The sequence below is a fragment of the Nymphalis io genome, chromosome 18 (genome assembly GCF_905147045.1).
Source record: "Nymphalis io chromosome 18, ilAglIoxx1.1, whole genome shotgun sequence".
Classification (NCBI taxonomy): domain Eukaryota; kingdom Metazoa; phylum Arthropoda; class Insecta; order Lepidoptera; family Nymphalidae; genus Nymphalis; species Nymphalis io.
In genome coordinates this window covers 10,035,225-10,056,671 of record NC_065905.1, presented here as the reverse complement: position 1 = coordinate 10,056,671, position 21,447 = coordinate 10,035,225, and the positions used below count along the sequence as shown (strand labels likewise).

The 21,447-nt window shown below is 32.8% G+C and overlaps 1 protein-coding gene across 1 annotated transcript; it reads right to left on the bottom strand.

Moving 5' to 3' along the window:
- Positions 1-3,311: 3,311 nt before the first annotated feature.
- Positions 3,312-14,033, bottom strand: LOC126775466 (alpha-tocopherol transfer protein-like). Its single transcript, XM_050497437.1, has 8 exons — positions 13,876-14,033; positions 8,527-8,679; positions 8,192-8,351; positions 7,710-7,768; positions 5,679-5,875; positions 5,089-5,199; positions 4,422-4,524; positions 3,312-3,953 (listed from the first exon to the last, which is right to left on the bottom strand). The coding sequence occupies exons 2-8, from the start codon at positions 8,663-8,665 to the stop codon at positions 3,802-3,804; spliced, it is 921 nt and encodes a 306-aa protein (XP_050353394.1). The 5' UTR covers positions 8,666-8,679; positions 13,876-14,033; the 3' UTR covers positions 3,312-3,801.
- Positions 14,034-21,447: the final 7,414 nt, after the last annotated feature.

Below are 21,447 nucleotides of genomic sequence, written 5' to 3'. Positions count from 1 at the left end.
TACTCTAATACTAAATATAAGTTACCCATCTATTCCTTATTTACCATAATTATGATAGTTTTTTTCTTGCCACTAGTAAAATACGCCAACGATTATATACAAAGTTTTCTTTCAATCGTTATAATTTTCGTATCATCAAAAAGTGTCGACTGCCAGTTTTGTTTCGAAAGCGCTCGCTCATAATACATAAGTTACAGTATCAATGATAAGTACTTTTAACAGGCAAATTTCACCTTTTTATATGTATATACGCTTGTGTTGTGTACAGTCAAGAATTATATTACGAATATTGTTTGCCGGGCACTCTATTTCGTAATCATATTTCAACAGTTGGACTCGTGTGTTTGTTTTTATTTTGTTGTTTTTTAACCGTCTCTTACATTAACTTATTGACGCAACTCGTTACTCATTTATTGTTTCGTAAGGAAATGTTTCTATTATGATAATTTATGAACTATGTATTAATAACTAAGTATATAAAATTTTCTATGTCTGAGTAGGTACTATCCAGACATAATTTTTTCTACTGCCAAACAACAATATATAGCATTGTTTTGTTCTGGTTTGAAAGGTGAGTGCAAGTGTAACTACAGGCACAAAGGACATAACATCTTAGTTCCCATGGTTGGTGGCGCGTTGGCATTTTACGGTATGATAATATCTCTTACAGTAGCATTGTCTATGGGCAGTGTTTACCACTTACCATCAGGTGACCAATTTGCTAGGATGGTTATTGACTCATTGATTCACAGGTCCTGAATTCAAACACCGGGTCAGTAAAATGTTAGTGTTTTTCCTTAGCATCAAAAATCACTTGAAGTAATTGATCCTGCGCCTGTCTTTCAAGTCGTGCCAGATTGTTCATTGATCGGATTTACGACATAATTATACAGCATGTTTGCACAGACACTTGTGTACTATATTATGTCCCGCGTTGTTTGTTAGTTTCTTTTGGGAATGGTCGCCGTGACCGAAAGTATCATCGTTGTGGTGGGAAAATAAACTATCCTCAAAGGTGGAGTTTTAGTCAGGCATTCTGACCGCTTCCATATCTGTTTGAATAGACGATGCTGATCTTAAGAAATCTCATTTATCTATTTATTTAGAAAGTTATCTTATTCGTTGGTTCGTTGTTGAGCTCGCTTTTGTCTCCTGTGTATAATAATTCAATTGAGACGTTTTTGTCGTATGATTCATTATATTCAAATTTGTCCATAACTAATGGTATGTACCAAACTTACTTCATGAACTATTTAAAGTATTGGCATTGTTAGTACGTATTGGTGAAAAAATTGTCTTTTATTATATGAAATTAAGAAGAAAATTGTTAATATTTAACTTGATTTTACAGAAGTAAATCCTGTTCAAGGTTAAAATGAAATATATTATGTATGACTATATTACAATTTCAAGGGTAGATTTTGATCACAAAACAAAAAAAATAAGATTTTCTTAACAGAAAAAAATTTTGTGTTTCTTATTTATACTCGAAATGCTATTTATTATATAGTTTATTGATACATAATCATTTACGACATATCAGTTCTTTCGATGAATAAAACTACTACTGCCGTTTCGAAGCAATGGAAATTAAGCAACGTGACCATTACGAGATGGCCTAGTGGTTTGAACGCGTGAATCTTAACCGATGATCGTGGGTTCAAACCCGGGAAGCACCACTGAATTTTCATGTGCTTAATTTGTGTTTATAATTCATCTATCATTCATCAAAACATCGTGAGGGAACCTGCATGTGTCTAATTTCATGCCTATTCTACCAACCCGCATTGGAGCAGCGTGATAGAACAAGCTCCAAAACCTTCCCTAAAAGGAGACGAGGCCTTAACCCAGTAGTGGGACATCCACAGGCTGTTACATTACATTACCACTATAATCGCGGTGACAGTTTAAATTGTGAACAATGTTGTGTTAGTGTGCTCATAGCATTATAGTGGACATAAAGACAAGGCTGCTACCTTATTCACGAAGGTCAATCAAAGCATGACAATGACTGGTTAAACCTACTAAAAGAAAAACGCACTAGGCGTCATGAGCGGGCTTCAAACCCCCGCCCATCTGGGGGCGCATACACTTGTCGGAAGTGCGGCCGGAGGATTCTCTCTCGCATTGGTCTATTCAGTCATGAACGCAAGTGCCTTCGCGATGCCGCTTAAATCATCTGTCAAAGATGCAGAGGCCTATATATATATATAAAGACAAGGGTATAATATAGCTAGATGAACAAAAACTCGTACAGTCGACTTCAGAAGGCGTGCGAAGTACCTAGCGCGTGACTACAACAGGTGCGGTGCAACTATGTCGCAAAATAATTAGGTTATTATTATGAAATTGTTTGACATAAGTATCAAAATTGCTTATCTAGTTGTTTTTGTTGGATTTATATTCTAACCGTAACAGCCTGTGAATGTCCCACTGCTGGGCTAAAAGCCTCCTCTCCTCTTTTTGAGGAGAAGGTTTTGGAGCTTATTCCACCACGCTGCTCCAATGCGGGTTGGTAGAATTCACATGTGGCACAATTTCAGTGAAATTAGACACATGCAGGTTTCCTCACGATGTTTTCCTTCACCGTAAAGCACGAGATGAATTATAATCACAAATTAAGCACATGAAAATTCAGTGGTGCTTGCCCGGGTTTGAACCCACGATCATCGGTTAAGATTCACGCGTTCTTACCACAGGGCCATCTCGGCTTTTGATTTATATTCGATGGATACGAAACGACTATTTTTTATGCGGGAGAAGCTACTGGCAAAAATTTAAAATTTAATTTGTAATTTATAGCCGTTACAAGGATTAGTCCGGTCAAACAGACAGACAGAAAAAAATAAAAAAATGATTATTTTGGTTTTGATATCTCGCAAATAGCCATATTATCTTGAAAAGAGGCAACATAGAAATACACTTCAATTTGTATTGATCACATCACATCTATTTTATAACCAATTTAGTTTTACAACCTTTTTAGTGATAATGACAAATCTTAACTAAATCATTATGTAACGACCGAAGAAAATTATTATGTAATGACCGCTCTAAATTCGCGATCGTAAGCCGTGAAACGCAATTGTTGATAGAGAGTTGCAAGTGTAGACCACGCGTGAACTGCAGCTAAAGTTCGCGGCTGCGATATATCGACGAATGTAGAGTCGGCTTTATATATTGCTGGCAAATATTTTAATTTTATCATAAGCGTGGCTGATTAACTTAGATTACTTGGATGTTATAAGAAAAAGTAATAAAAAAAATATATATATATTAATAATACTTTATTTAGTAATTCGATAAACATGACAATATAACAATAAAAAATAATGAGCAATCTACTTTGGTTGATATCATAGCATTTTGTCAAATATCAAATGCAAATACAGAAGTGCGATAGTAAAAAGACGCTATATAACCCAGACAAGTTAAAATTGACAGTCTGATTACGCAACTTAGTGAACTACAGGAGGCAACTTAACTTGAATGGATATTATTTGGAGAAAGAATTATGCATGGAGTCGTTTTAATTAATTGAACTATTTGTAATTTACTTCGAAACTTTTTAATTTTTTTGATAAAACCTAAACATGCAATATTAGAGGTAAAAAGGGACAACAATAGTTTTTTCTTTTGATCAAATATATCGATTTTTACTAGCAGCATTTAAGTCTACGTATCATATAACGACCTCTTTCTAACAAGGGTCAATGCCCAGCAGGTAAATAAAAATTTTCAATTATTTGGAATACGTTCAATTAATTCTGGATACTAAACTCCATAATATACTTTTTCCTTCTAATCTATGACTAATTGACGGAAAGATCCATCTATTCCAAAGAGTTCGTCGTAGTTAGTAGGCTTTCCTGGTCTAAGAGCCTCATCTGCTTTGTACTGTTCTTGGTCAGCGAACCAGCCTTTGTATTCTTCTAGCTTCTTGACCCAGGCATCTGAAATTGAAATATTTATTAGTATCGACCTGAAATGGCTAGAAGAGCTTTCATGTGCTTCACTTATGTCCAAAAGCATCTCGTATTAAATAAAATCATGCATGTATTGAATTTAATTCATGTATCCATTTTACTGGTGGTATTGCTTTGTGCAATCTCGTCTGGGTAGGTACCACCCACTCATCAGATATTCTACCGCAAAATAGCAGTACTTGGTATTGTTGTGTTCTGGTTTGAAGGATCAGTGAGTCAGTGTAATTACAGGCAAAAGGGACATAAAATCTTAGTTACGAAGTTGGTGGCGCATTGGCAATATAAGCGATGGTTAACATTGGGCTTATTAGCGACCCTTTTAGTTGAACTTAACACAAAGTTAGGGAAAGAATAAAAATATTAGATTCCCGATAAAAGTAAATTGCAAATAACATTCTTTATTTATATGTCGTTCGTATAAAAAAAAATGTTTACCATGAAGGTCATTCATAGGACCAGCTTTGCCACCATATTCACTAGGAAGCATATCCTGGGGCACATGCTTGTACAAATCGTTGACGTCACTGTGGATGAAGATCTGTAAAATAATTTTTAAAATCAATTAGTATCATACATGGGTAAAAATATCAGTAAGGCATATGGAGTAAGAAGTTGGTTAGGTTATGTTGTAACAATAATCTATTAGTAAAATTCAGAAATAGTTGTATTTGATATTCAACTAGAACGGGTTATAATGGAGTATATAGTATTACAGTAAAGACCACCCATTTTTTTTCAATTTTTCTTTTTTTTTTACTTTAAACGTAGTAATAAAACAGTTACAAAAGTATGCCAAAATAGGACTAGGTAAGAAAGTCACGCATGGATGGCTAGGTCCTGATGGAACCCAAGAAGTTGAAACCAAATATTTACTATATTAACTAATATTTATATTCTAGTAAGTACAAGTTATGCCGAGTAGAAAAGAGGCTTAGGTGAGACATTGAGGCTTTTTTTAATATAATATTAAAGTAATGAACACGACCACAAGCTACGTACTTATTGCAAGGCTTGGAGATATATAAGTTGAACTTTGATTAAGTATTTAACTGCAAGCAACTGTTTATGTATGTTTATATTGAAGACATGTTAAAATCATTACCCTTTCTCTGATCTTTTCTTTGAGGAAAGGCTTGACAAAGTTCACAATCTTGTCTACCAGCGGCGATATGTTGATGACGTGCACTTGCTTTAACTTTACTGGGTATGCTTCCTGTTGAAATATAGACAAATATAATTTACTTTATTGTACAAAACAAGGAAAAAAAATCACATAACACATTGATACAACTTTGGCGGCTTTATCGCGACATAGCAACCTCTTCCAGACAATGAAATTATGGTTTTAGACATTTATTTTCTCAAAAGATTCACAAAATGACTCACAGAGAAAATTACGCTTATAAATATAACAATAGCCTAATTAACGCGTTAACCATCAGTTACGAATGGATACCCTCCATTCATATCAGTAACCAATGTCAAAACATTTTCGATTTATTAATTGTTACTTTTAAATATTTATGTTATTTGAATGCTAAGCTAATATAAATTTGTGTGACAATTTATAAATACCGTATTGTTTTTATATAAATTGAAAGGTGAGGTTTTATTTTGAATTTCGTAATTCTAATAATAATTGTTTCTAAAAATCACATCATCAAAATCATAAATTAAAATATACATTCTTACCTGTACACACACTAAGAATTTCTTCACCAACGTTGGCGTGAATTTGGCGAAGTGGTTGGGTGTAGCCACAGATGCGTCCAAGATATAAATATCACCAGCAACACCTTCCTTTTCTTCATTAAGTCTCACATCGCCTAACATTAGGGCCAGTTTGAAGGCGTTTGCTACGTTTGGTGTCTGAACATCCTTTTCAACACCTTGAACATAAAAACAGATATTTCGTTTAATTAACATTCAATTAATACAAAATCAAATTGAATTTTAATACACTGGCCGCCAAAAAAATCGACCCACCCGTATTTTTTTACTTACAAAGTTGTTATCTTAACTATGCGACGATCTAGGTGGATTGTTTTACTTATGGGACATACATTTAACATTTTATTACCCACTTGATATTGATTTGGAGGAGTTGTAAGTGTTATTGAGGATATTTGGAATATTTTTAAAGTATTGATAAGAAAACGTTACTTTGTGCACAAAGTGCATGGTTAGTTTATTTCCAGTTCTTAACGCGGAGTCATCTCGGTTCGATGTTTATTATTGATTAAGTGTATGAAACTTTGTTGAAACAATAATTTTAATAAGTTTAAACATAAAAAATGGATACTACTGAAGCAGAAGCTGCTCAAGTCGTAGCTCTTATTCATGAGGGGTTAAGTCAGCGAAATGTGGCTAGAACACTAAAATTAAGTCGTTCAGCGGTGCGAAGTGTGTACAAACGCTACTTGGAGACTGGGGAGTATCGCCGGAGACCAGGATCTGGCAGGGGGCGTGTCACGAACCCGACCGATGACCGTTTTATTGGTTTGACGTCTTTAAGAAACCGACATCTTTCGGCTGTTGACGTTCAAGGTAGACTCCGAGAAAGTCGTGGAGTGTCTGTGAGTGAAAATACTGTAAGAAAAAGACTTCGAGAGCAAAACTTAACCTCTCACAAGCCAGCAACAGGACCAAAACTCACAGCATCCCATCGACAAGCAAGACTACAATTTGCTAGGCAGCATGTCGATTGGACACTGGACTAATGGGAGACAGTATTGTTCAGTGATGAAAGCCGAATGTCTCTAGTAGGCTCTGATGGAAGACGTAACGTCATGCGAAGGCCAGGAGAACGCTACTCTCAGTGTTGCATTCGAGAAACAGTCCGATTTGGTGGTGGCTCTACTATGTTTTGGGGAGGTATTTCTTTGACGGGACGCACAGAGCTGGTTTTTTTCCGTAATCGTGCTGTTAATGCTGAAACTTACAAAACGGACATTCTGGAGCCTCATGTGATGCCTTGCGCTGGATATATTGGGGATAATTTCCAACTTATGCACGACAACGCACGACCTCACGTCGCTAGAATTGTTAAAGACTATCTCAGGGAAGTCGAAATTCCAGTTATGCAGTGGCCAGCCAATAGTCCGGACTTAAACCCGATAGAGCACCTCTGGGACCAGCTAAAACGTACGGTTCGAGCACGAAATCCAATTCCAGAAACCCTTAATCAACTGGAAGCTGCCCTAACTGAAGAATGGCAACGGACCCCACAGGAAGACATTAAAAAGCTAATCAGGTCACTTAATAGGCGTATGCAGGCAGTGATTAGGTCAAGAGGAAGAAACACTCCCTATTAAAGTAAGATTTAGGCACCCAAATTTAAAAACAAACGGCATAATCGTTTTGTACACAAAAAAATAAAATTGCGTAAAATTTTGTTTTCGTGTTTTGTCACATATTTACCTAAAAACCTATTTTTTGCGCACTATTTCTGTTTTTGTACAATCCTACTAATGCATTTTTTCATTATCAATCTTAAAAATATAAATATGTGGTAGTTTAAAACCATACGATAGCTTTTTTACAAAAAATGTAGGTGGGTCGATTTTTTTGGAGGCCAGTGTAGTTAAGCGCTTTCATTTATTTTGAACGGTTTCTTTTCATTTCCTCATCTGATTTATCTTATGGTATCCTTCAAATTAATTATACTGTACGAACATACTTAATCGAGCTTTTAATATAAAGGTATTAAATAAATTTATATACCTCTCATAAGGATGACTCGACGACCATCAGGAGTAAGACCAGGCATAGGCGGCATTTGGCTAAATAAATATAATAAAATTCAAACACTTGTATAATGATGTAAGTATCCAAAAAAAAAACATTACTTTACATAATATCAAATCAAATCAAATAAATTTTATTCAAGTTAGCTTTACTCTAGCAACATTACACTTAATGTAGTCATATAATATTACTTTCTGATATTTCACGTTGGTATTATGCAGTTAGTTTTAGGGTGGTTCTTATAAAATAGCTTTTTTAATTTTTCAACCAATTTATAATTTGGGATCAAAAATGTGATATGCAATACAGCCTCATTAGACAAAACGCATCGTTTATTACAAAAGTTTACGCTTTAATTCGTTAGACATTTAGTTGTCATGACGCTATACGATTGAAATATGAGTAGGTATATCGTTACTGACGATACAATTTTATAACGCACGAATTGATTTCCTTACACAATCTTAATTATTTCCTGTAGCTCGGGGCGAGTGATGTCTCGGTCAGTGAAGAATTCTGGAACCGCTGATCTCATGGTGAAGTACATGTCCAGTTTACGTTTGCATTTCTCAAGGGAGAACTTGCAGCCTCTGAGGAAGGTCATGATACGTTGGTCATCTGAAAAAATACGGAAACCACTGGATTAGATAAGCTTTCCTTTACCAAATAATAACTATGGAAATTTCTTTATGAAATAAATATATTTTTGGTGGTGACCTAAACTCAGAAGACCTATGACTGAAGATTAGTATTTTACACGTTAACATTGTAATACATAAAATGTATTGCTTACCAAACTCATCAGGTAGATGAGGTTCCTTCTTCAGCCATTCCTTGATGTGGGCGAGGTCCTGCCCCTTTGTGTCAGGGTTCTCGTTCAACTCCTCGCGGATCTTCTGCCACATTTCACCAGTTGGTTGTTCTAGAGTCATTCTGGATTCTGGTTCTGAAAAAAGTGTTTTTTAGTTTTTATAGTGTTTGTTTATTTATATTATATTTTATTAATACAGATAGGCGAAGGAAAAATGCTCAGTGTGAGAAATAACTTACATGAGCTTTAACAAAGCCATAACCATGCGGAAAATCTTTAACCATTGAGTCAGCAGTAAACAAGTTCACTAACCGATGATAATAATTTTATGTATAATGGCTTATATATATCGCTTATATATATGGATGGCCTTATTGTAATTTGAAAAACCAAATCTATTTCTTAGAACTCAAATAAATAATAAATTAAATATCCTATAGCATAAAATAAATTTAAAAAAATGTATTGGAAATTAGGGTATTCAGTTACTAGTTTTTGAATTCCGCCATGTTTAAAAAGTATATGTAAACACATACGATATTAATATCGAATCAAAAGTTATTTTAAGCGTTTATTTTAAGAATATATTAAGGCAATTTTTGAATTGATTTATTTGTTTAATTAAGAAACTTTGTTTATTGTTGTTGTTGATTAAAAAACTTATTATTTTTTTGAATAAGCCTTTGTTATTGAGGCATACACTAATGACATACTTTGAAGAAATAATACTTGAATCGGTAGCTAATTATGTATTGCAAGTAAAGCAGTTGATGACTGTGTGTATTTTTATCCACCTCAACCGCAGCATTAACGTTCCGTGGTCATAATCATCCATCATTATCAACATTTTAACGTTTATAAACCACGGTCTAAATCACGCTAACCCGAAACGATTTGCCCACTTTCTCAAAAAACAAAATTCGCGATTTATGTACCGGAACATTCGTGCAAAAACACCTTTTCAGACGACTTTCACAGTTAAGAAATGCTTTCGGTCACGAGGCCGAGAAGCGCTCTGATACGCAAACAATTACTGTAATAGAATAACTGATGTAAATAGCGAACAAAGATATTTTGTGGTCGGCTTATAATTATCTAAGCTGGATGCAGAAGATCGGTGATTTGGGAAATTACGGATTTATTTGTGTAATTTATATTTGGATAACTATGTGTACATACGTTTGAATCATCTTTTTCATTTTTAATCCTAAATCTTTTTAGGGCTGGACAAAAAGAACCGTTATAATGTTACTGTTGTTTGTAACTCTGTTCGTTTGTCACAGACTATTTTCTCCTAATGTACTGGACGAGTTACAATTTCAATTGTTTTGTTCATTTCTTATTTCTAATTTTCCGCCTAAAGAAGATAAATTTGACACTACCTGACATACTAATCTAAATAAATGAATAAAATAGAACATTATAAACGTTAACATTTCGTTTCAAAATCTTAAAATGTATAGAAATTATAGACCATTATATTTTATTTTAATGAAATTTAAGGCAAGCCTGTACAGTACATATACCTATAAAACCTAAACGAAAATGATAAGTTTGTTTTTCTTGACCGGTTTTTTACTTTTGAATTAGATAACATTAATATTGTGCTTATGGAGTTTTTGTTACCTAAGACGCCATATTTAATGGCTCATTTTTAAAACAATTATTAATAGTTACCAACTATAAGCAAGTGAACCGCTTTTATTCAATTTTTATTTAGATTGTTAAATATTATTTATAGAGAAAACCCGAATCTAGTAGTACGTTGGTGACGAGAAATGGTGCATCAATCACATTTAGCCAGAGCCCTCTAGTGTAATTGGCTTACATCATAACAAGCATGGCGACACGGTTTTATAGAAGAAAGTGTTTCTTCGACAGATCGCTAGATAGCGCTCTAACATAGCCGTGATTAAAATGAATTAATGCAAAATATTACTCATATTATATATGTTTGTCTGATAAGATAATTGTTTCGAGCTATTGTCTGAGCGAAATATTATGTCATAAATTAAGATATATATATATATATATATATATATCTTATTTATAGACTAAGAATTTCTTCAAATAATTGAAATTCTTATAATTGAAATCTAGATAATTATGTAATATTAGATACTTGTTTTTAAATATCTTAATTTTAATAAAATAAATATAGTTTTATTAAAATTTAACAACTGAGCAACTGATTTATTAAATACTATTCTGATGACACTATTGAAAATAATTCAGTAATAAGTATCTGCTTTTACGAATAATAAAAGATTAAACAAATTTTCATAATTACTATAAATATAAAATAATTATTTGAATAAGCTGACCGTTAGAACAAAGCAATATTAAGTTAATCTTTAAGAAGCGCTAAGAAAGGCATAATTTTTTTGGTTTCAGCTATATAGGTTTTGGTAGGTATGTTAGTTAAGAACTTATGTGAAATTAAAAATAAAAGTATGTACCGGTAAAAGTATGATATTATTCAAGCCTCTATAATGAAAACCTGGCTACGCTAATGGTATATACCACTATCCCGCTAATACACTTTTTTGCACATCACGCACGTCGTCTTGTGGTATAGACGTTGGACGAATTATCTTCAGTTTCTATGTGAAAATTTTACATGACGAGATGAGGATAAAATTTACATTTGCATTTGAATACAGAACAAGTAACAGTAACAGCCTGTTAATGCCTGCTGGGCTAAGGCATCCTCTCCCTTTTGAGGAGAAGGTTTGGAGCTTATTCCACCACGCTGCTCCAGTACGGGTTGGTAGAATAGACATGTGGCATAATTTCAATGAAATTAGACACATGCAGGTTCCCTCACGATGTTTTCCTTCACTGTCAAGCACGAGATGAATTATAAACACAAATTAAGCACATGAAAATTCAGTGGTGCTTCCCGGGGTTGAACCCACGATCATCGGTTAAGATTCACGCGTTCTAACCACTAGGCCATCTCGACATTAAAGCATAACATTCAAATGCATCGGTTAAGAACGCGAAGAATGCAATTGAATGTTACGCTTTAATTACAACATAACGGAGACAATTTTTTGGTTAAATACGAAGGGAAATGAACAAATTGGCCATCTAGTAGTGAGTCACCCATAGACTTTGCTAGTGTAAATATTAATTCCAGGTATCGCCTGTGTGTTATCAACTCTAGGAACTGAGATATTATGTCTCTTGCGCCAATATTTAACAATAATTAATATAATAATAATGTCTGAAACATAACTCTGAAACGGTACCAATGTATACAAATTTACCGTTACTACTAAGAAAATAATGTAATATGAAAACCCAGAAACAATGCCAATATAATTTGTTTTTATAATACAACGATTCGATGTGAAAGTGGATCATTAAAATAAATTGTTATAACGTTTATAAGCCACTTCTTAACTACTGCTGGACACAATATCATAATTATTATTTATATTTATTTAAATTACATTAATTGAATTATAATTTTTAAGTTTCTCTCGTTACTTTCAGACATCGTTTCTAAGAAATACTATTTAATATGTGTAATAAATAAGTAACGGCGCGGTGTGCCGTTGCAAAGGAAATGATTCATTCTTTGTTTTATTAGTTTTATATTCTGCTGACTCGGTCTGGGGACTTGTAAGGCTGCAGATCTTGAGGTTGCGAGGCAAGGAAATTGGTAGTACACCTGTATTTGCGCACTTTTTTGGCTAATCTCTTATGAGCATAGTTATTGTTGATGTTTGGAGGTAGAATATGTAACTGGAACCTAACCAAACGTGCTTACACAAAGCTTGGCATCCATTACAAGACAAATTTATAAATGTTAACATTTACAGTTAAGATACGAAATATCTCAGTTGACTATTATTCGTCTAGCGAAGCCTAAGCCGTATATTCTTGAGTTTTTTTTTATTAGATTTAAGGCTCTATACGTCGACAGAACACAGTGGAACATAATGAGCCTGCATCTTTTTTTATTTCCAGGCAGCAAAATAATCTAAATTTTAAGAGTGCGAATTGCTGACAATTTAGTGCTTAATCGTATGAAAATAATGTTAAAGTTTCCATTCGACATACGGCAACGACACCTTCATCGTTGGATGGTGGGATTATAGTTTCCTCAGCGGGTCTGGATGGTATCCAACCAGTCTATTTATAATCGATTCATCTCTATTACGGATCGCGATTATTCAATTATATAAATTGGTCATAATTAACTGTCTACAATAATAACATTGTCTTCTACCTGCATTAATTATAAGATTTTCGTAGAATTTCATTTATAACACCGTAGTGTATATACGACTTAGTCCAAACGAGAAAATTTGGGATTCAATATCGTTACGACTTAGAGAAAATCGGATGTAACTTCCAGCGATTTGCGGAACGTCGCTGGAATTAGGACGCTTTCCTTGACAACAAGACTTTAAACTCTCGTAAGATTTATTATTATATAAGCCGAAATTGTTTCTTATATTTTAAATTGTCATTGTCAACAACTTTTTCATATATACATCTATGCACGATGTGTAATGCTAATTATAGAAACAATTGTATCTAAAAACACCCGTGAGTTTTTCCCTGGCTGATTTCATACAATCACAGACACGCGTTTACAATAAAAAAAAATTAATATGTCAACCTGTAATTTTTTTAAAACTGTTTAAAAATAGAATCACTTCCAAGCGCTTTCTAATTGTCATATTTTTGTAAAAAATTCTGTATATTTTGTATGCATGAATTTAGTTAATATATGCATATAATGCAATTATATGCTCAGCTCAATCGTTAATGCAACTGTATAGTATAATTATTCACATAACTGGTATCTCATGCAGTTTCTCCGCCGGGCCAATGGCCGGAAAGTGACTCACTATATCAATTCTGTCACGTATCTACGCCAATAAAAAAATAATTGATTTCCTTCAGTCTTTTCACGTAGGAATCCGTAACGTTTCTTGTATGGTAGACAGTAGGTTTATTTTGTATTGAATCCGTTCGTTACTCTATTTATGTAAGGCATCGGTTTTTATAATTTATCTTTAATATCTTTTTATTATGATATTTGAATGTCGAAGCATTTTTTATCCAATTTCATTTAAAAAATGTTTCTTATTTTATTATTATTAATGATTGTATTTTAATAATTAAACGTAAAATGAAGTAAGCGACAAGTATGGTTTTTCTTTAAATCAAATAAATTTTATTTTAAGGAGTTTATCATTTCCAGTTTTTAAAGGATTCTTACGTTTAAACCTGTGATCAATATATCTTATGAATCTTACCTAAATAATCAAATAAACACTGTAACACAAAACAATAAAAAAGTATATTCACCTTTGTAATCAAATATCAAGTTACACGCCAAACTTTCAACGATGGACACACTATCACTTGGACGCAACGTGTTTGAAGCTTAAGTATAAAACCTTTTTGTTAAATATTATTAAAAAAAAAAAACAGATTAAGATTTTCTTGGTCGGAGCACGTCTGCCGCGCCGTCTCAAATGCAATGAGGATTGTATACACTTCGCTTATATTATTTCGTTACGCGTTCTAAACGCAATTATGTGGGGGATAGTATAATTTTTAATTTTCAAAAATGTTGACTCGCGCTGAACACCGACTTATAATTCAGTAGAATAACTGATTTTTATCTTTAATGAAATTTTAATTGGACTTTTCAGTGAATTAAGGTCGACGGTGTAAGTACATAATTACATTAATAACAAAAAAAAGACAACAAAAAAAAAAACAAAAAAGGATTTGCATTTTCTCGATTTCATGGAACATAATTTAATTTACTTAATCGTTAATTTTTCTTTGCTCATAATTAATTTAAAAATAAAAATAGATATTTGTTGTTTTAAGTAAATATTTAATTAAATATTCATCATATCAGATTAATTGGCGTATAAACTATTTTCTGTTCATTAACTACTTTATATTATATATGTATATAAATATACTTCTTTCATACGCATGTATGCCACTGAAGTCTTCTTTATCGGTTGGATCAATGTTGTTTCGATAATGTATTTCTGCCACAGCGGCCTATCTCAAGTGAGACAAGTTAGCCAACTGCGCAGAACATATTATAGTGCACAAGTGTGTGCGCAAACACAGGTGCACTCTCTATTCCGTAACTCTCATAATCCGATGGGACGACAATCCGAGACGACCGAAAAGGGTTCAAGTTCAGGACCAACGGCTTTACATGCTTTCCGAGGCGCGGGAGTGCACACTCTTCCAACTTCCAGACTCCGCTGCTACTGAGCATTTTCGACAGAAAAACTCAAAAACTCCTTATTAGCAGGACCTCCGATTCTGCGGCCTTGCACGTTGCCAATAGACCAACAAGGCAGTCATACTACACTACGTATATATGTTCCCATTTGCCTTGAGATATAGCTTTATATGTTCCATTTACCTTGGCTTCTGGTTTTAATTATGTTAACGGCATTTGGTCTAGTTTTATATGGATTTTTACAAATTATTTTTTGGAAGGTAGAAGAGAAAACCTATTACTTGCCGATAAATAAGGTTATCTTTTCTAACAACACTCGTAAGTACTATCTATTACTATACTTTACGTCATCAATATGCCGCCAAGCATGTATCCAATGTTTGTGTGTCTATGCACACCCTTATAAGTGAAATAAATACTTCGTGAAATAAATATTGCTGTTTTGCAATAAAATAAATGGTGAGCAAATGGTATTCATCCAGATCGTTCTGCACAAAGCTCAACTACCAGTAAAGTCATCGTGATCGCGATTTTGTCCATCTTAAATGTCAACCAAAAAAAAAAACGCGTCAAATTAATTTTTCTGATATGGTTACATGACATCTGGTATAAGTGTAATAGTAATTGTTTTTGTTCATATTCTGCGCTCGCGCATCGTTTAAACGATTTAACTTGTCACTTTGATCTGACGTTCTTAAAACTCGCGTTAAGGTTTCTGGTAACAACGAAGCAAAATAAGATGGAGGATGTTCCGCGTTGAGAAAATTGTTGTATTAAGTGATTTGCTCAGGGTTTCTAAATTTGTCAATTTTAGACAATATGAAGTCCAAGTCAATACACATATATATAGCAACCTTTTACAAGCTAAATACGGTTGGGAATTCTAATTCTACCGAGACGAACCGGCAAGAAACCTTAGTGAATAAAACTGATTTATTATTTATTCTGCATGGAAATCAACGAATATTAATTTCACGCTTGATTAGTTTTAATTCGACCATTTTCTTATCATTTTTATTCGGAAACTTTCTGTTAAAAGATTTATTTAATTACTTAAAATAAATACGAGGTATTATCAGTAAGTTTCAGAAGAGTATGAAACATTTTAGCTCGATTGGGTGTGCCGTCGTTTCTAGTTGCATAAACTCACCCACAATTTTATCTAATGTAAAATTTCTGATTATAAAAAGAGATATATTGATTAATACATTTAGAAAGGGCGTAAATGTAGGCAAATAACGTTATTATTGAAAGTTAATTAATTTAATTCGCATCGTCATACATTTTAACGGTGTGATTTTTCTCACTGTACCTGTATATATACTTAAGAAATTTGCAACACAAATTAGGTTTTAAGCAGGCTGTAATTAAAACACGTTGAATATTTTGTTGTTTTGTTTTATGATTAAATGAAATTGTCGAAATTTTGTACTTTCTAGTAAATATACATAATTACCAAGATGCGCTTAAAATGTTGGTTTTTATTTTCATTGATATTTCCTCTCCATATGTTACATTTTGAGAAACACGCTTAAAAGGCAATGACTGTAAAATAAGTGCTTGTAAGTTAGTACTTAGTTTGAGTTAAGTGTTTGCAACGAGAATTATGTTTTGATCGATTCATTATTCGCGAATTTAAATAGTTTTATTGCTTTTAGTTTCGTTGGGCTTATGTGCTCATATAACATTAACATATTAACCTCTTAGGTGTAGCTTAAAAAGGCGCAGATTCCTAGTTTCGGTTCAAGGCCCAATAGGTTCATTCGTTGCTCAATTCAATCATTTTTTGCTTCTTCGTTCGAGTAGTTCTCAGTAGCAGTAGTTGAATTAAATGTTTGCCAGCGCTTTGTCGGTCGTAAGAGGAGCTAATATTTCTTGCAATGCTAATGATTTGTAAAGGATACCTTCTGGATCATTTGTCATAGGCCTACCCAGGTTTCAGTAAAGAAAAATATTGGACTACTCTTTAAATAAATATATTTTTTAAACATTATTTATTGTAATTAAAAGAATAAGTAAAATTAAAAACATATATTTAACTTTATGAATTAATAAATTTAAATCGTGTGTTATTTTTTTATTTTTAATTAATAAGGTAAATAACTCAACGCAAGTGTAAAGATAGTAAAAAAGCGTAGAGTTAGTACTTGTAAGTCTTTTTGAGGCAGTATATTATATATATGTCGCAACCGGGTGAATTATTTCGGTCTACGCCATCTAGTGGTATACGTTCGAGACTACGTTATGGAATCGTTTCCGGAACGCCAGCGCCACGTAGCGGCACTCGATGGAGTTTGTGTAAGCATGCGCCAAAGGGGAACGTCGGACAGGACTACTCTCCGAGCGTTCGGCGCGTGCGGTCACAGAACCATCGCGCATTCCGGTCACCTACTTAAACTGTGTTACTGAGTCATTATACTGTGGTTGATTGTACAAGTGTGTTTTCTTGATCCTTCGTCACCCACCGATAGACGCCCACAAAAGAAAACCATGAACTATAACTGTGGTGATGGCCCTCCGCCGTCATATAAATGTTATTGTAGTTGATCGACTTAGGTTTGTATTTGCAATCAAAAAAGTAGAGAAGGGCCTTTCAAACAAAAGAATAACTACCGAGTTTAGTTTAGTAGAATCTACATTACGAACCGGTAGTAGATTTACCTTTAGTATAAATATTTAAGATGACGATGCTATGTGCTTGTAAATGCCTACTTGTACAAAGTATATATTGATTTGATTTTTATGTTTAAGGGTCATAATATAATGTCACTTTGCTTATCGCATTCTGCTGATTGAACTCTTTCACTTGATACATATACATATAGTAGTAATTACGGAAATGATAAATTTCCATTTTGTTGCACCCGCTGTATTGGATTTAAAAATAATAATAATAAATAACTTTATTCACCTAAAAGAAACAAAGACAAAAAATTAAGGTCCAAAACCATAAAAAAGAGTTAACAATATCATAATTTGGCGGTATTTAGTTAATCGTGTGTGCAAAAATGCAGCTCAATCGAATATGTACATGTATATCTGAAAGTGGGTCAAATTTAACTTGGAAGATTTGATTATACACCCTTAAATTGAAGCTAAATAAAAGCTTGTAAAATTTTGCTCACGTTGGTTTAAACTTTTTATAAACAATACTAGATGGCGCTGTACGTAGTTAAATCGCGCTAACGTTTTGCTTTCATAGAAGACTAACCTGTCGTTACAAGCCAGTGTAGTGTCTATGTGGCTCAATGACCACTTATCATTAAAACTTTTTGTGGCGCAATATAAATAAATAAGCGCCATATAACAAATTAACATATAAAAATTCTGTCTCTTTATAGCCTCCGTTAAAAAGTACATTTTTAAATTATAATAAAACTGAATTAAATTACACATAAAGAAAGATCTTTTATCGTATTTTAGACTTGTAAAATGTTTTTGTATTGTATACTAAATTTTTGTTACAAAAACATTATATAACATTAAATAATTCTTTTGTATATGAGTTGTATATACACATCTATTCAAGAATCATTTTGAGTATCTAACAAAACGGCTAATATATCTTAAATAAATATATTAACATATCAACTTTGGTTTCCATTTATAATTTTATACGAATAAAAATAAAATAATCAAATCTCTCGTATTTTTCTTATTTATATTACGACTATTGTATTGTAGAGTATTAAATATAAAATCAAAGCGTATTAAGCATAAAAAAAATAATATTAAAAACTTCCTTAAGTATATATAAACATAACATATTTTACAATAAACGTTTTTGTCTCATAGAACCTTTTATTTATTATTTATCGAATTTTACTTTGTCGCTTTCTTAGTTTTTACTAGCGAAATGTAATTTAGACAAAGGCAGTAATTAGTCGTATTTAAGAATAATTCATGAAGCATATTGCGTTATCATTTCGACATTGTTCGTGATTGTGGGCGAATTGTTACGATTTTTTTTTCATTTTATACGCGCGTGCTCTTTGCAAGCTGTAGTTGTGGCATACATCAAAACACGCAACGTTACGAAATTGTTAGCAAAGCACCGTTTCCATGGCAACATATAATAAGATGACAAGATAATATTTAAAGAATATCTGTGTACCAACTTCCTGCCAAATATTTTTTAAATAAATCGAAAGGTTTTTACGAGGTCCAGTAACATTTGCAAAGAAATATGTCCTCCTGACCGATCTCGGCCACGGCGGCCAATCTCAAGAGAGATTAGCTCACTGCCCAGGAGATATTATAATGTACAAGTGTGTGGGCAAACATTGATACACTCTAAATTCCTTCACTCTCGTAATCCGATGAGAAGGCATATCTGACCCGACGTCACATAAGGGAAATAATGTATTTATTGTTACATGTTCATTATATTACTTGATATAATTAATTGTATCTTTTGTTTTCCATGACAGTCGTATTTACAAACAAGTGCTGTCCAGTATATTTGACGAGCTGGTTGGCGAGGTTGGTAGATACTTGCCTTTCACGCCGAAGGTTGTGTTTTATTCCTATAGGAGTGGCATGAACACTCGATGACCCTCTTAAATAAAAATTAAAAAAAAAAACGGTTGTGTTTTTGATTCCCACCCAGGACAGACATTTGTGTGCATGAACATGTCTGTTTGTCCAGAATCTGGGTGTAATTATCTATATAAGTATGTATTTACAAAAGAAAAGTAGTATATGTAGTATATCAGTTGTCTGGTTTCCATAGTACATGCTCTGTTTAATTTGGGATCAGATGGCCGTGTGTGAATAATGTCCCAGGATATTATAATACAAACTTTCTATTGAATTATGATAATATTTTTCATGTATGTGTCGTTTAATTAATACCATTTCACGCACGCTGTTTTACGAAAATAATTAATATCATATTGCAGGAAAATATCCAGATTTTATAGATAAACGAAAAATCTCTTCCGATTTGCTATTTAAACAAACAATATAACATTGTTTTTAATTCTAAGCAATTATTCAAGCTCATATAAAACTATATGAGCTCGGTGCGTGAATTGCGGTTGAGTTTTCGAGATTGAGAAAATGTAATCGTTTTTATACATAAATTATTTCAATTTATTTATTTTTTCTACTGAAGACTTTTTTTTTCGTAAATTATAGTTTAATGTTCCGTTAGTGTTGTTAGTTACTCAGGAAAATATTTGGTGTAAGCTTTCCCGTCCCACCATTAAATTGAAGTTGATAAAAAAAATGTGTTAAATATGAAAATAAAAAATTGTTTATATATTATTAAAGGATATTTTGTATGAAATTTATTTAAAAAATAACCTTACAAGCATAATTTTGTCAAAGAATAAACAGTCAACTTGAAATTCGATTGAATATGACTGAACGTCACGTGCAATGGAAACGTTTTATAATCGCCGGTGTGATCCGTGATGACTCACAGTCATTAGGAATTTCTAAGTTAAGTATTATGGCTGTGCCATTTATGCCGATCTCATCGTAGTTAAATACCACCTTACACCAAATATAGCTTTTATGTTACATAACAATAGAGCTCATTTTGCTGTATGCTAGAAAGTTTTATACTTCATGAATATTAAACGAATTTCGATTTTATATTTAACTTAAATAAAGAACATTTTTGTGTAGATGCATTCGAAAAAAAATAGTTTATGTGACAAACGTTTTTATATCAATGTGTATAAAGAATAGAATTCCCTGAAATTGTATTAAGGGTAGTCATGATGCGCTTAAATATTTGAAAGTTTCGGTTAAAATGTGTTTTTTTTTTACAATTCTTAAGAACATTTTAACGTATTAAAAATGCATTTTTTATCACTTAACATTGGCTGTACAATATCCGCTTCAAACAATAAAATTATTGCCTCCTTTAGAAATCTAAGGTTAAAAGGCGGCGATTACGAAAAACGTAATTTACAACAAATTTCCAATTCCATATGTCTTAATCATTTTATATATAATGTTTAATATGAAATTTATCTTTTTGTCGGCTTAGCTTACGCGTGTCAGGATGTACTAGCTTAGCCCAGGAAATCGGGTTTGTTGCTAACATATATATGTTTTAAGTTTTACATAATATTGTGGTTTGACATTAGTAATATGAACGTAAACTACGAATGCTTAATTATTTAAAAATAATAATATATTTGCAATACACATTATTTATAAATTTTAGCTTTTTGCACTTCTTCTACATATAAAATGACTATGCCAAAAATCTCACACGTTTATGCACGCGGTATTAATACTACAAGTTCCACTCCTCGTATTAATATAATTTTATTTATTTATGACAGTTTATTTTTAAGTTTAATTAAAAGTACCTCGGGCGACCAAACTGCGCATGGCTTTATTAGTTACTTAGTTATAAATACACACCTTATATATAGATTAATTTAAGCAGAACCTTATATAAATACTAAATTTGAGCCAAATCCTTAAAGCCGTTTCCGAAATACTGAAAATATACACGTATATACTTGAATGGTTCATTTATTATTATAAAATGTATTTATAATTTAAAAATAATGTAATTAGGGTCCGTTCACACAGACCGGCTCGGAGAGCATCGGCCTGCTTTTTTCTTTTCACACAGACCGGGTCGTATACGCTTGGAATTGGCCGGAGCGGAGCCGCCAACTATTTCACATCGACCG

Bases quoted from the DNA above. Each gene is read 5' to 3' on its own strand.
- LOC126775466 (XM_050497437.1), bottom strand. From the start codon at position 8,665: ATGACTCTAGAACAACCAACTGGTGAAATGTGGCAGAAGATCCGCGAG. The intron at 7,769-8,191 runs GTAAGGAAATCA...ATATTTATTTAG, and splicing joins CAGGAAATAATTAAGATTGT to CCAAATGCCGCCTATGCCTG. The intron at 5,876-7,709 runs GTATATAAATTT...TTTATGTTCAAG, and splicing joins TCGAGTCATCCTTATGAGAG to GTGTTGAAAAGGATGTTCAG.